The sequence below is a fragment of the Saprolegnia parasitica genome (genome assembly GCF_000151545.1).
Source record: "Saprolegnia parasitica CBS 223.65 unplaced genomic scaffold supercont2.11, whole genome shotgun sequence".
Lineage (NCBI taxonomy): Eukaryota > Oomycota > Saprolegniomycetes > Saprolegniales > Saprolegniaceae > Saprolegnia > Saprolegnia parasitica.
In genome coordinates, this window is record NW_012156405.1 from 257,669 (window position 1) to 271,942 (window position 14,274).

The following is a 14,274-nucleotide window of genomic DNA, read 5'->3' on the forward strand; positions in this document are numbered from 1 at the left end:
GGAGCAAAGTTGTCGCGTAGCCATGCGTCGTGCCGCAGGGCGGCCATCATTTGGAAGAGGCACAATGCTTGAGTGTTCAGCAGCAGGTGTTGGAGGTGCAGCTTGGTCAAGAACGCGGCTCGTTGGGCGGCTGCCTCAGGCGTCACAAGGGGCGCCTCGGGGCGAAAGACTCGGTCGTTGCGGGCAAGCCAGACGGTGTGGAGCACGCACGCGCGGAGGATCGGCCACATCATGGCCGCGGCGCGCCGACGGTAGCGTTGGGCTGTCACCAGCGGTGGACTCATGTTCCGTGGTAACGGCAGACACACTTTCTGGAACGGGACGTCTCGCGAAGTCGGTCGAACTCTTAGCGTCTGCCGTGCAAACGGCATCGCTAAAAAGCGTCGCATTCGTCTATACCTTAGTCAATACATGCAGATAAGTTCGACAAGATTACCATGGGCAAAATAAGCTCTTACCGGTAGTGTCGCCTGGACCCATCAAGCTCGGTATTATCAGCGTCACCCAAGGAATCATCGGAATGGACCTTGCACCTCCGTGCCTCTCTCCACAGGCCAAGTCAGCCCGAGATTTGCGCCAAACGTGCCGACCTACTACGACGTATGGCGTCAAGCTTACCAGTGCCTTGATCAAAAGGGCTCACTGCAAATTAGCTGGAGAGCCGACTATCGGTATGGGTTGAAGGCGAGAGAAGACAAAAAGTACGAGCTTCGCAGGTTATCCGAAGCAAGCAGTTTTGCATGTTGAATCCAAAAGACACGATGCTCCCTCTTTCAGAGTCCAAAGGGCAGCCACTCTGCATGTCGCTGCTTCTGTTTTTGCCTAGTATAGAGGGTCCACTGACGTGAGGATCACTGAACGGCTAGAGTACTTTTATGCGCATTCGCGTATGCATCATACTATTAATAGTAGAGCATAGCTCTTACCGTGCGCAATTTCGTTCTTTGAACGCCCACAGGCGACGAGTGATAAGCGAGACGAGCCCCCTCACGCTGCCACCGAAGCTGCCCGCCGAGAGAGTAAAGAAGAAGGAGATTCCAAGTCCTGTATGCATGCCCAGTCTTTGAAAACATGAAGAAACCAGGAAACGCGTTCATGTATACCACAATTAGACCCTGTACGATAGCAGGGTACTGTGGTGAAGTGCCTCATCGTCCAAGTCCACGCAGTCGCGAGTGTGATTGCGCGACTGCACTAGCTCGACATTCTACTGTCAGACCATTTTGGAGGACACGTGTAGCAATCGGTCGGACGTCGACGTCAGGGTTTGAGGATTGCGTCCTCGCGAGGACGCAAAAATGATTGTGATAGCACGAGCAGCGACGGTCACTCGAACGCAGGCTCGTTTTTCGGTCACGCGACAGTCACACCTCCACATGGCGACCAGCTGGGGTCATGTCGATTCCAGAGCCCCGTCTGGTATTACAACCAGGTGATCGCGGCCATTTCTGCACGCAAATTGCTGACGGAGTTGGCGAGTCGTCGAGGCGACGTTGGATGACGCGGCTTCCGCATCAAACGAGGTATCGGCTCGCAGCCACACTCACATCAGAGACGGGCGCCTCGATGCCCCGCCCCTTGTCGAATGTAGCGTCGGGTTGGACGCTATGTAGCTACATGTAGATGACGCAGGTGCCACGGCATTCAAAGCAAGGGAAAGCGCGCCGCTTGCAGTCCGGAGGGGCGCAGTCTTGATGACGCCGCCGATCGTGCCTCTCGCTTGATGACAATTGCACTCCATTCCATGAATTGTATCGCAGAGCCAAGTGTGCCAGCAACAAATTCATCGTTTCGAAGAGCGCGCGTGTAGAGACGGAAGCGTCGTTGAAGTGCACTCGACCTTGCGCAAAGGCGCCGGTCCGGCGCATTACAAGGGTGTGTCACGAGTACAGCGCGTCTTCGATTGGCTGAAATGCAATAGCTTTATCCATGTGGGCCAATCCATGGCGAGAAGGACGGCAGATGGCCAGTCGCGATGAGTCGCGATTGGTGTTTGCCAAACGAGCCGCGTCTCTCCCTTGCTCCTTGGCTCCTCTCGGCCATACGTTCCAGCTGCGGGGCGCTACGCAGTGTCCGTGATACGCCACATACGTAATATAAGACGTCGGAGGCTGTCGCATGGGGGCTCGGTGCCGTCCAGAAGTACCGTCTCTCAATGATCGACTTTGCCCTTTTCCTGTACACGTTCGATCGGCAACTGACTTGCTTCGGGTTAAAGGAAAGCCAAGCGTCACGGACATCTTGCATTTTTTTCTCTTGGCGTTTGTATGCCACAGGTACAGTTTGTCGCCATGTCCCAATCCATATCATACAAAGCAAAGCACCTGGGTGAACCGGGTATCTGCGCTTCCATCCGCACGCCAATGTCCCATGGTGGCCGACCAAGCATTGTTTCCGCAGTAGTATTCTTTAACCTTCCAGCTTGTGCGCAGGACCGTCAGGATGGACACGACTCCGAAAAGTGGCATCCTGCTCTTCTCCAACGACCAGTTGCCGGCGCGTCGGCGGTCGTTCAACTCGGCGCCGTCGTCGGACGGCCAGCCGCGCCGAAAACTGCCGCCGCCGCCCGAGCCTGTCGGTGTCCGGACCAACTTTACATCCGGCAAGCCAATGCATGAGTCGCTTCCCGTGACCAACTACGAATACCACGAGGACCCTATTCTCGAGGAAGACAAGGAAATCCCGATGCAAGGCGACTTTGACTCGCGGACGTCCAACACGTACGTCAACTCGATCTACGTGCTCATCGGTGCGGCGATCGGCGCCGGCGTTGGCCTCGCGCTCACGAACGCCGACCTCAACGAGGACGGCCGCAAGTGGATCGCGCTGCCCGGTGACCTCTTTGTGCGCGCGCTTCGCTGTCTTGTTGTGCCCATGGTGTTTGCGTCCATGGCGGTCGTCATTGCCGAAGTCGTCGTCTTGAAAAAGACGTCGATTCTGTCGTGGCGCACGGGCGCCATCTTCTTCCTCACGTCGTTCCTCGCTACGATCCAAGGTGTCGCGATCGCGCTCGTCTACCGCAGTACGTTCAGCTCGCGCACGGCGGCCGGCAAGTCACCGCTGCCGCAACCCGAGCTCGCGTTCAAGTGCCAGAACGGCTTGTACCTCAACATGTTTGACAACGGGTCGCTTGCGTGCTCGGAGCTCCAGCAGATCAACTCGACGCTGTTTACGACCGTCGATGTCAACAACATGCTGACGGTCAAGAGCACGATCGCGCAGCTCTCGCTCACGCAGCAGATCATTGCCATCATCAACCTCATGGTGCCCGACAACATTTTCGACTCGCTTGCCGAAGGTCAGCTCCTCTCGGTCATCATGTTCGCCTTGCCGCTCGGCTATGCGATCGCCAAGTCGCACAACGGTGCGCCGGCCGACAACAGTCTCCTCAACATCATCCGCCAGACGCGCAATTCCATCTTGATTTTGATCAACGCCGTCTTGAACATCACGCCGATCGCGGTCGGGTTCCTCATTTGCAATGCCGTCATTTCGTACCAAGCGAGCGCCAACGACGTCTTCTCGCAGGCCGGCTACATCGTGCTCATGTTCCTCGCCGGTGTCTTCAGCCACGTCATGGTTGTCATGCCGCTTGTGCTCTTCATCTTTACGCGCTGCAACCCGTACAACTACATGCGCCAGCTCTTCCCCGCCTACGTCTTTGCCTTTGGCTGCTCGTCGTCGATGGCCGCGCTGCCCGTCGGTGTCACGGTCATCCACCAGACGCGCCAAGTGTCGCGGTCGCTCGCGCAGCTCATCATGTGTCTTGGCACGCCGGTCAACCTCAACACGTGCGGCCTCTACTACCCGCTCATGACCATGTTTATGGCCAACTACGCCGGCCTCACAGACGACATTGGTGCGCCGCAAATGGCCGTCCTCTTCTTTGTGAGTCTCCTCGGCTGCATGGGTACGGCGCCGATCCCGCAGGCCGGTCTGGCCATGTTGATGACTGTTTGGCGCACGGTGCTGCCGAATGAAACGATCCCCCACGCGTTCGTGTACGTGGTCGCCATTGACTTTATCATTGATCGCATCAACACGGTGGTCAACATCAACGGCAACATGATCGTCACGCGTATTCTCGCCGACCAGTTTGACGAGACGGTCGAGACGTGGGCCCACGACCAAATGCTGTAAATGCATGACCCACGCCTCCTGTACATTATAGAGCGTATCGCCTTGAAAGCACACTTGCTATCTAGACCTAACCCCACCATATAAACACGTTTTTGATTGAAATGCGAGGCTTGTCGACACAGTCACACAGTCACGGTCGTAGCGTCGACGGCACTGCCGTGGCAGAGACATGGGTCATTGGCGGCTTGCGCTCGATGGACCTGCCTTAGACGCCTCGTCCGGTGCAACAAGTTCTCGTGGGTCTCAACCAAGACAACGTGTCCAGCCTGCTCATAATCTGGTGTCCGGGACCCGTATGCAAAATGGACATGGCTTCACGAGACGGCGAGATTCAAACTGAAATTGTTTTGGTCGTGGTTGGTGCGCGTGGTTGGGGCGGCAGAAGTGGTAGGCTCAAGAAAAGCTCAAGTAGGTGGCGGCTTCGTATCCCCGGTAGAAGTTGGCGACGTTTCGATGATGATGGTGATGGTTCGTCGGCCTAACGGACTCATAAAAGAGAGATATGTGTGCCATAAACGAATTTAACGAAGTTACTTACGCTCGGCTCCGAGTTCTGTGGCGCTTACAGTGGCATGATAGTGGCAACGGTAAGCGACTCTACCACATACGGCCATTGTGTAACCAGTACATGTATGTGTATTTCTGAGCACGACTCGTCTCCCGGCGTGATCTCCCGGATTGAGGAGTCGAGGTGCTTGCACGCGCTTTGCCTTAGCCACCATTATCTGTGGTGAAGCCAACGCCTCGATTCGCAAGTGCTGGGATTTTGAAGCAGAAAGTTTGTGCTCTAGAATGTGCGGCTGGTATGCGTCCGAGGAACTAGTACGGTAAAGGCTTGTGGGCTGCGTGGCAATCCGCAGACGAACGTACCACGCTGCATGTCCCAGACACCCAGAACGAAGCGGACGAAAATCACAGCATTCGTGCTCTCTCTACTGGGCCGACACCGCTGCGGCTACACTGTCTATACCCTTGTGAGAGCTCTTGCGAGCTATGTAGGGGATGCTGCATGCATCGAGTGCTGACCACCAGCGTTGCGTCCTCCTTCATTATTCAAATATGGCGCAATACCCAAGCAGATTGGATATGCGCACCCAGGTACATGGTCATTAGCGATGGGTACATGAAGCTTCGACATCTTCTTCGCGGACACGGCACCTTTTACGCACCGGTACTACTGCGCCGGTCGGCGTGCCCCGTGGCGCGCCACGCGAAAAGTCGGCGTCCGAAAGCTTCTATTGATCCAACAAGGGTTTCAGTGGCGCCGCTTCCAGATTATCGAACAAAAGCTTGTCGCAAGGGAATGAATCGGAAAACAAATCGTCAGATTCCAGCTGGTCGCGCCAGATCTATTGCCCTTGGTTGCAGCGTCACCAGCTGCCCAAACACTCGACCCGATTGCTCCAACCGCGTCGTTCAACCCTTCTACAAGTGGCACGGTAAGCGCAACCGGCTCACACTCGTCAACCTTCCGTCTTTTGCGCACCTTCTTCTTCAACTTTCACAAGAACGATGGACCAGCAGCCGAAAGGTATCCTCCTCTTCACCAACGACCAGCTGGGGTCTCGGGCGCCGTCGTACCACTCGGCGCCCTCGTCCGACGGTCAGCGCGCCCGCCGCATTGCACCGCCCGCCGAGCCGCTCGGTGTCCGCACCAACTTCACCTCTGGCAAGGCGCTCACCGACTCGATCCCAATGACGTCGTACGAAAACTACGACGACCCAATCATGGAAGAAGACAAAAACCTCCACGCAGCCGGTGACTTTGACGCGCGCTCAACGAGCACGTACGTCAACTCGATCTACGTGCTCATCGGTGCGGCGATTGGCGCCGGTATTGGCCTCGCGCTCACCAAGGCCGACATCTCGAGGGACGTCCAGCAGTGGATTCAGATGCCCGGTGACCTCTTTGTGCGCGCGCTTCGCTGTCTTGTGGTGCCCATGGTGTTTGCGTCCATGTCGGTCGTCATTGCCGAAGTCGTCGTCTTGAAGAAGACGTCGATTCTGTCGTGGCGCACGGGCGCCATCTTCTTCCTCACGTCGTTCATCGCTACCGTGCAAGGCCTCCTCCTCTCGACCGTCTATCGCGGTATCTTTGAGGGTGGCAAGAACGCGACAACGTCGGCGCTGCCGGCGCCTGTGCTCGCATTCCGCTGCGCCAACGGTCTCTTCCTCAACCAGCAGACCAACGGCAGTCTCCTCTGCGACAAAATGACCAACGACACGGCCTCGACGCTGTTTACGACCGTCGATATCAACAACATGCTGACGGTCAAGAGCACGATCACGCAGCTCTCGCTCACACAGCAGATCATTTCGATCATCGAACTGACCGTGCCCGACAACATCTTCAACGCGCTCACGCAGGGCTCGCTCCTCTCGGTCATCATGTTCGCCTTGCCGCTCGGGTATGCGATCGCCAAGTCGCACAACGGCCCCGCGACCGAGAACGGTCTCCTCAACGTCTTTCGCCAAACGCGCAACTCGCTACTGATCTTGATCAACGCCGTCTTGATGCTGACGCCGATTGCCGTCGGGTTCCTCATCTGTAGCGCCATCATTTCGTACCAAGCGAATGCGTCGGCCATCTTTTCGCAAGCCGGGTACCTCATTTTGATGTTCCTCGCCGGTGTCTTCTGCCACGTCATGCTCGTCATGCCGCTCATTCTCTTTCTCTTCACGCGCTGCAACCCGTACAACTACATGCGACAGCTCTTCCCCGCCTACGTCTTTGCCTTTGGCTGCTCGTCGTCCATGGCGACGCTGCCTGTGGCCGTCACGGTCATCCACCAGACGCGCCAAGTGTCGCGGTCGCTCGCGCAGCTCATCATGTGCCTTGGCACGCCGGTCAACCTCAACACGTGCGGCCTCTACTACCCGCTCATGACCATGTTCATGGCCAACTACTCTGGCCTCACGAGCGAGCTCGGTGCACCGCAAATGGCCGTCCTCTTCTTTGTGAGTCTCCTCGGCTGCATGGGTACGGCGCCGATCCCGCAGGCCGGTCTGGCCATGTTGATGACTGTTTGGCGCACGACGCTGCCCAACCAAGAGCTGCCGCACGCGTTCGTGTACGTGGTTGCCATTGACTTTCTCATCGATCGCATCAACACGATGGTCAACATCAACGGTAATATGATCATCACGCGCATTCTCGCCGACCAGTTTGACGAGACGGTCGAGACGTGGGCCACCGATAACATGAATTAATTGGACGTCGAGAACCATATAATATAGGACCATTTATTGAAAATAATCAAATATCACTCTGTACAACAAGTACGCTGTGCAGCCATCGAGAGCATTTTTCACCATGACGGCTCGTCGCCAACCGCCAGACAACACGACGAGGTGCGGCGCAGACTCGACAACAGTATACAGTGTTGGTCAAAATAAAGGCGCACCCCTTTACAAAATATTTCCGGAAAAAGTCATCAGATTTTCCGTACGATTTAACTCTTTATATGTAATACCTCTGAAGGAGCATAAACCGGTCATCTGGCGCACCCGATAAGATGATGGGGTGAGCGCCAAGGATGCCATGGCCCCGGTTCGAAGCCCGTTATTGTCACACTTTTGAAGCGCCACTGCTGCTAACTTTTTTATGTGCTGTTGTCCAGGAAGCAGAGAGAAGAGAGAAGAGAAATTTTAGCATTGTGTCTATGTTGGCCTAGACAACATGCTTGGGGATAGCCTTCGCAAAGGCAGACTTTATGGCATCCTCGCTAATGTCGTCCCACGCGGCAATAGCGCGCTTGATGACGGCCATGCGCTTTTCCGCGGGAGTCGTGTACTTCTTGGTGTCGCGCAACCACAAAGCACGCAACTTGGCCTTGAATGGACCCATGACCCCGACATCCAATGGCTGGCAGGTAGAAGTCGTGTTCGGAGGCAGAGGGTACAGGTCAGACTTGAGCTTAAATCTTGGTAGGGGCGTGTCGTAGAAGATCCCCGTTTCGTCGCAGTTGAGCACGAGGCTTGGGTCCTTGTCCGCGTATTTGCCCCAGAAATCCTGCGAGAGCTCTGCCTTCTTCTTTGCCATCTCTTCTTCGGACATCTTGGCCGTCGTGATCGACTTACGCACGAAGCAGTGGCGAGTGGCAAAGCGAGAGCACAAACGTGTCAAGTTCGCGATCGTCTTGTCCTTGTACTCGTTCTCGTACTTGTCAAGCCACGCCGTCTGGTGCTCCTTTATGTACTCGACCATGATGGCAACCGCCAAGCAGCGGCGGGAGCGACGGAGGTCTTTCATGTACGTCAGGAGCTCCTATGGTGCGAAAGGTGATTGACACACTGGAGGTGCACTGAGAACTAATCTGTATTACGTTGGCAAATGGAATGATCTCCTTGCGCCCACCACCGGAGCTACGCTTGCGCTTGTACGAGAGCTTGCCGTGCGCTGCAGCGAGCATGGCCCGCCCCTTGGGTGTTATCATGTTGTATAACGCCTTGCGTGAGAGTCGGGTCCGGCGACAGTACTCAGCCTGTGAAAGGCGGGACGCATCGAACATCTTGAGATGCGCGCGCTTCTGCCCGATCGTGAGCGTGGTTCGGTTGGGTTTGACTACGTTGTCTATAAATAGAGGATGAATCGTGGCCTGAAGAGGCACCGATACGTTACCAGGTGGGCGTTCGGCGGCGAGAACGGTTTCGATCTGAGACGTCGCCAACGCTTCGTCGTTCGATGTGATCTCATCGACAGTCTCGCAATGATCGTCGTCGTCCGTACTGTTGTCAACGATGAGCAGGTCGTGGTCACTCATCTCCCTGGACCACATTCGCTCGAGGCGGTCCACGAGCTCATCCATCGTTGCTATCTTGAGTGGCTCGCCAATGGCCGAATCGACACCATTCGATTGATGACCTCCGCATCCAAATACCTCTTACTTATTATACCGGGACACGATTATTTAATATTGAAGGTCGCAGCATTTTTTTCGAAATGGGGTGCGCCTTTATTTTGACCAACACTGTATCAATCAATCTATCTATCTATCTATCTATCTATCTATCTATCTATCTATCTATCTATCTATCTATCTATCTATCTATCTATCTATCTATCTATCTATCTATCTATCTATCTATCTATCTATCTATCTACATCAATCGATCTTTGCCCTTTGCCTGTTGCGCCGTCCCACGAGCCCGACGTTGGGGTACACCGTGGGCACACTCGCGGCAAGGATATATCGCGAGGCGGCTGACCTTTGAGGTCGATGTAAAATTGATGTTGTTGTGTAAGTGAGTCTATTTAGATATAATTTACACTGAACTGTCTATGGTGGTGGACTAGCGATTCCAAGGTGCTACGACGAGCCGGCCGCCGAGATGCTTAGCCGAGCGGGAGACGGGGCGTGTAAACGGCACATGCCGGAACAAGGTTGTCGCGTAGCCATGCGTCGTGACGCAGGGCTGCCATCATTTGGAAGAGGCACAATGCTTGAGTGTTCAGCAGCAAGTGTTGGAGGTGCAGCTTGGTCAAGAACGAGGCTCGTTGGGCGGCTGCCGCAGGCGTCACAAGGGGCGCCTCGGAGCGAAATACTTGGTCGTTGCGGGCAAGCCAGACGGTGTGGAGCACGCATGCACAACCCACTCCGCTTCGTAAAAAAGGCCACCGTGTAAACTCGACTTTGTACATACTATACAAACTTCAACATCACACAGTTGTTAGTTGTTGAAGTGCATCTAGTGAGATTTCGTTTTGATAGAATGGTGCCTTATTGAGTGGACATTTGGCTCCGGGCGTGATGCAACTGGACGGTGGCAAGGCGGCTTGACCGTCCCAGAGGCGAGGGATGCAGGCCGGCACGTTGTGGTCGCGGGGTCATTCAGCACTCGGCGTCGGCAACACTCACAGTGTTGCTGCAGCTGCGCCGATTGCGCAAGCTCACGTTTTCATTTTGGTTGCAGGCTGCAACAAAAATGAGACAGAGAGTGCTGCAAGTTGCAGCACTCTCTGTCGTCGCGATGCGTTTGTGCTCTAGATGTCGCTACAGTCCTTTGAGTCCACACCTGGGAGAGGTACCTACTACGAGCGCATGGCGCGTGTCGACTCACCGCGTACAGAAACTGTCCTCGATACCGGTGGTATTACACGCGTTGGTGTGTTCAAGTGAGTTTCGTTGGATAGTATAATGTGCACGAAACGGTTGGTATTACACGCGTTGTGGACGGTCGTGTCCGTCTCCGATGATAGCTCGTCCACACTCTGTGCGAACCGACGGCCATGCGTTGACGCGCAGTAACTTCTTGCTAAGAGGACATCGAGGGAGATCACTTCCGTGGACTGGTCAAGGGCCATTTGCCTTCCCGTCGCTTTTTTACTTTCGATAAAAAGCTGGAATACCCTGTGAGAGACCTCCCAATGACAATGCAGCACTTTTATGGTTGACACCAGAGATCCTGTTGCTCTGAGTACGGACGATTCCAAGAAGTGAAGGGAGTTTTTTGAGCAGAACGACGAGCCAGCGAAAAGACCGTCCAAGGAATCGAAGAATAGAAGACAAAAGATCGGACGATATTCGAAAATTGGATTTTCGATAAAAAGCGATCCCGACCGCGCCACGCCCGGGGCTGACCGGGCTACCCTTATTTGCCCCAACGTGCGTCGAGTGTGCTCGGACTTCGAGAAATGAAACAATACCGACGCGACTATTCGTAGTAGGTAGGTAGGTATCCATGGTACTAGGTATCCTGGTACATGAGCCTTCCCCTGATCGACAAACTGGCTTTACTCGTATTACTCTCCCGAAGAAAACATGAGCAGCACTGTAGCGTGGATAGCAGAGACGCGACGCGCGACGGAGGGTTCATCAGCAAAAGCAATATCTTGAATTGATAGAGCGATCCCAGCGTCGTCCATCGCGCATCAACCATAGCCAGAACCAAAATGTAGCGTAAAACGAGAGAATGAGAAGCGTCTACGAACGATGATTCCACCACTACCGGTGCAGCGCGGATGCTAATACTAATAGCATGCGTTCTCTCTTGCGAGCACCAATGAACTCGACAGCAAACGTACAGTGCACACTTGTCGGCTTCGCAAAAGTGTGTTGATGGTCCCGTGATCCAAATGTGACGGGCCCTATCAGTGCCAGCCATTCCAGCTCGTGGGAGAGGGGCAATCGGGCGACGACTTGCAACCAGACTGACTCGCAACCGCCTGGCACCAAGCACTGAACACAGTGCACCGGATTACTACAGACTCATCGCAGACGAAGATACACATAATGCGCTTGTTTCAAGGCTGCAAAAAGCAGCTTGTGGTCCCATTGGTGGGACGTGACACACATGCTAAGGCAGAACCGTACTCCGAAGCGTGTCGCGATCGCTGCACAACCAACTTTGTGGCAAGTCACCATTTCTCAATTGCCTCGCCATGGCCTACTACTCGGAAACCTTCGCACACATCGACCCGATCCCGTTCGCCGGCGTCTCCTCGTCGTATGCCCTCGACGACGTCGACGTCTTCCATCTCCTCTCGGACGAGCACCCGCTCCTCAAGCTGGAAGAGCTCGCAGGACCCATCTTTTATGACGACTCGCTGCTTGGACCGCTCGCGTATGCGCCACCGCCGCCGCCAACGAACTGGGCACTCACCTTTGAGGCCCCCGGGCCGTCCAAAGCACCGTCCATGGCGTACCGAAAGCCGTGTTCGGTCGACGGCTGCCACCGCGTTGTGCGGTCGCGTGGCTTTTGCAAGCGCCATGGCGGCGGTCGCCAGTGCGTCATTGAGACGTGCTCGAAAGAAGCTCAGAACGGCGACTACTGCGTCGGCCACGGTGGCGGCAAGTCGTGCAAGGTTGATGCTTGTACCAATGCCGCGCAGTCCCAGGGCCTCTGCAAGGCGCACGGCGGCGGCGCCCGTTGCAAGTTCAACGGCTGCGACAAGTGTAGCCAAGGCGGTGGCTACTGCCGTTCCCACGGCGGCGGCAAGCGCTGCCTCGAGCCTGGCTGCACCAAGGGCGCCCAGCGCGGCAACAAGTGCGCGAAACACGGCGGCTGCCGGACGTGCACGGTCGACGACTGCGTGCGCACGGACCGCGGTGGCGGTCTCTGCGAGATCCACCGCAAGGACAAGATGTGTACCGTCAGTGGTTGCAAGCGCCTCGGCAAGACCATGGGCATGTGTACGCCGCATGTTCGCGAGCTCCGGAGCTCTGGCTCGCCATAGATTCATCCAGAGCTAGAGCTATTTATTGTAACATTCGCACAGTGTATTCTATCTTCATTGCTCAATCTCTTCCCCTCTGAGTCTACGTCGATCTCATGGAGCAACCACCCTGCCAACACGGCCTCGGGTGTTTGTGTCTCGAGCGTGTCCGTCCAACGCCTTCATCATTCGAAGCGCCTGGTTAGGAAGCACCGAAATTTACTGCTTGTCCCTTCTCCAGGGATTGCGTGCACTGTGTTACAAAGGAAGCGTTCAGAACTCGTGGTTGAAGTCAGCAGCGAAACGTCGTGCTCGCTCCGCGTGCCACGTCATTTGCCACGTCATACGCCCAGTGCTTTGTCTCGCTCCTACCCTATCAACACCGATATGCAGCCGCCAACTTGTTTTCTTGTGTGCTATATTGAACAGAAGGGCAAGTGGTGTCCCAGACGACGAGGATATCGACAACATAAACCGCCTGCAGTCACTGGCCTGCAGTGGCGATACCAAAGTACCCTGGCTCTTTTGCGGCTGCAACGCATGAGAGAGGTAAAGCAACGACACCTCTTAACTGCGGGTCGTTTCGACGTTGAGAGCGCGCGCGCCTCGCTCGTCACAGTCGCCACTCGTGAAGCAACGGCGGGTTACGTCGGCAGCTAAATATTGGCGCGTGAAAATTTCATAAGTCGGCGCCCACTCCACGTGGTTAGCATCGAACCTTGGCATTGTCAGATCGTCCACATGTCTTTGCGCGCTTCGAATGATGAGAGAACACTTCAATGAACATGCTTCCGCCCATTTGGTGCTTACGTGTGCTGGAGGTTTATAATCCCACGTCCCAAAACGCTATCCGCGAAATAAAACTAGACAATATTTCGGTGCTCGAGCCATATAGGTGTCGGCTCCTGCGATTCAAAGTGGAGAGCTGCCTCCTCTCTTGCAGAGGGACCAGTGGCAACCACAGATTCGGCCGTGAAATCGCTGGCGCAGTTCCGTTATAGAGCATAGTTATGGCCTCAAAAACCCGCGCGCTTGAATGCCACTTGTTCAGCGTGTCATGATGTCGCCTGCGACTTCCCAGCGGATGCGACGACCGTCATGTCCACATTGGTGCAGCAAAAACCGATGGATGTGGCGATCGAAATGAAGAAGATTCTTTTTGTCGATGGCTTAGTATGCCACCAAAAGTTCCGAAAGGCAGCTGATTCGAGTAAAGAAATCGGAAAATGCGGGCAAGACGTCGTCGCACGCCCAGCGTGTAAAAGTGCGCAGAGAGATCCCACGGCGCGAACTGACGACTGGAACAGACAGAGCGCGTGCTCCACACCGTCTGGCTCGCTCGCAACGACCCAGCGACGCGCCCGCCCTTCGCGCTATTTCCTTTTTCAAGCTGCACCTTCATCATTTGCTGCTGAATGCCGAAGCGATTTGTCTTCCACATGATGAACGCCCGGCACCACGACTTTGCGACCACCACATCCCGGTGCAGCCTTCAGTCGCGCCACGCGTTGAGTCGAGAGGTCACCTCTAGAAACAGTTGAGTGTAATTCATAGCCAAACAAACTCACTTCAGCACCGAAGATTAGAACAGACGTGTTGCGGACTCATCATGTTCCACACTTCTCTTGGACTGGAATCGACACGATATTGTCCGCGTACCTAGCTACACATTCTGTTCTATACAGTATAGCAGCCGAACAAGAGTCACTTGAAGTCGGTCAGCATCAATGACAACATGGCTACATGTCTATACAGGCTATGTGTCGGTCGCGTGTCGCCCGTGCAAGTGCTGCTTCGTCCGCTCCGACTTGGGCATGGGGTAGAGCTTTGGCTTTTTGACGCGAACTTTGATAGGCGTGAAACCTCGCATTATGGATACGCCAGATATATCATGTATGAAAGGTGTCGGCCATCAGCTGGCGTAATCTTTACCGTCAGTGGCAGTCGAGGCGACCTCGTCGAGCAGCCAAGTAGCAGCG

General features: G+C 55.2%; 4 protein-coding genes across 4 annotated transcripts; 3 read left to right on the top strand and 1 right to left on the bottom strand.

Moving 5' to 3' along the window:
• Positions 1-2,442: 2,442 nt before the first annotated feature.
• Positions 2,443-4,349, top strand: SPRG_04206 (hypothetical protein; the record flags this gene model as incomplete). Its single annotated transcript, XM_012342807.1, has 2 exons — positions 2,443-4,136; positions 4,283-4,349. The coding sequence occupies 2 exons, from the start codon at positions 2,443-2,445 to the stop codon at positions 4,347-4,349; spliced, it is 1,761 nt and encodes a 586-aa protein (XP_012198197.1).
• Positions 4,350-5,652: 1,303 nt separating this feature from the next.
• SPRG_04207 (hypothetical protein) lies at positions 5,653-7,390 on the top strand (the record flags this gene model as incomplete). The annotated part of the gene is made up of 2 exons (XM_012342808.1): positions 5,653-7,325; positions 7,378-7,390. 2 exons carry the CDS (start codon positions 5,653-5,655, stop codon positions 7,388-7,390), a joined length of 1,686 nt encoding a protein of 561 aa, XP_012198198.1.
• A 420-nt stretch (positions 7,391-7,810) lies between these two features.
• SPRG_19567 (hypothetical protein) lies at positions 7,811-8,651 on the bottom strand (the record flags this gene model as incomplete). Its single annotated transcript, XM_012342912.1, has 2 exons — positions 7,811-8,407; positions 8,466-8,651. The coding sequence occupies 2 exons, from the start codon at positions 8,649-8,651 to the stop codon at positions 7,811-7,813; spliced, it is 783 nt and encodes a 260-aa protein (XP_012198302.1).
• Positions 8,652-11,513: 2,862 nt separating this feature from the next.
• SPRG_04208 (hypothetical protein) lies at positions 11,514-12,374 on the top strand. Its single transcript, XM_012342809.1, has one exon. The coding sequence runs from the start codon at positions 11,522-11,524 to the stop codon at positions 12,314-12,316; it is 795 nt and encodes a 264-aa protein (XP_012198199.1). The 5' UTR covers positions 11,514-11,521; the 3' UTR covers positions 12,317-12,374.
• Positions 12,375-14,274: the final 1,900 nt, after the last annotated feature.

Excerpts from the sequence above, each read along its gene's own strand:
- SPRG_04208 (XM_012342809.1), top strand. The coding sequence starts at position 11,522 with ATGGCCTACTACTCGGAAACCTTCGCACACATCGACCCGATCCCGTTC.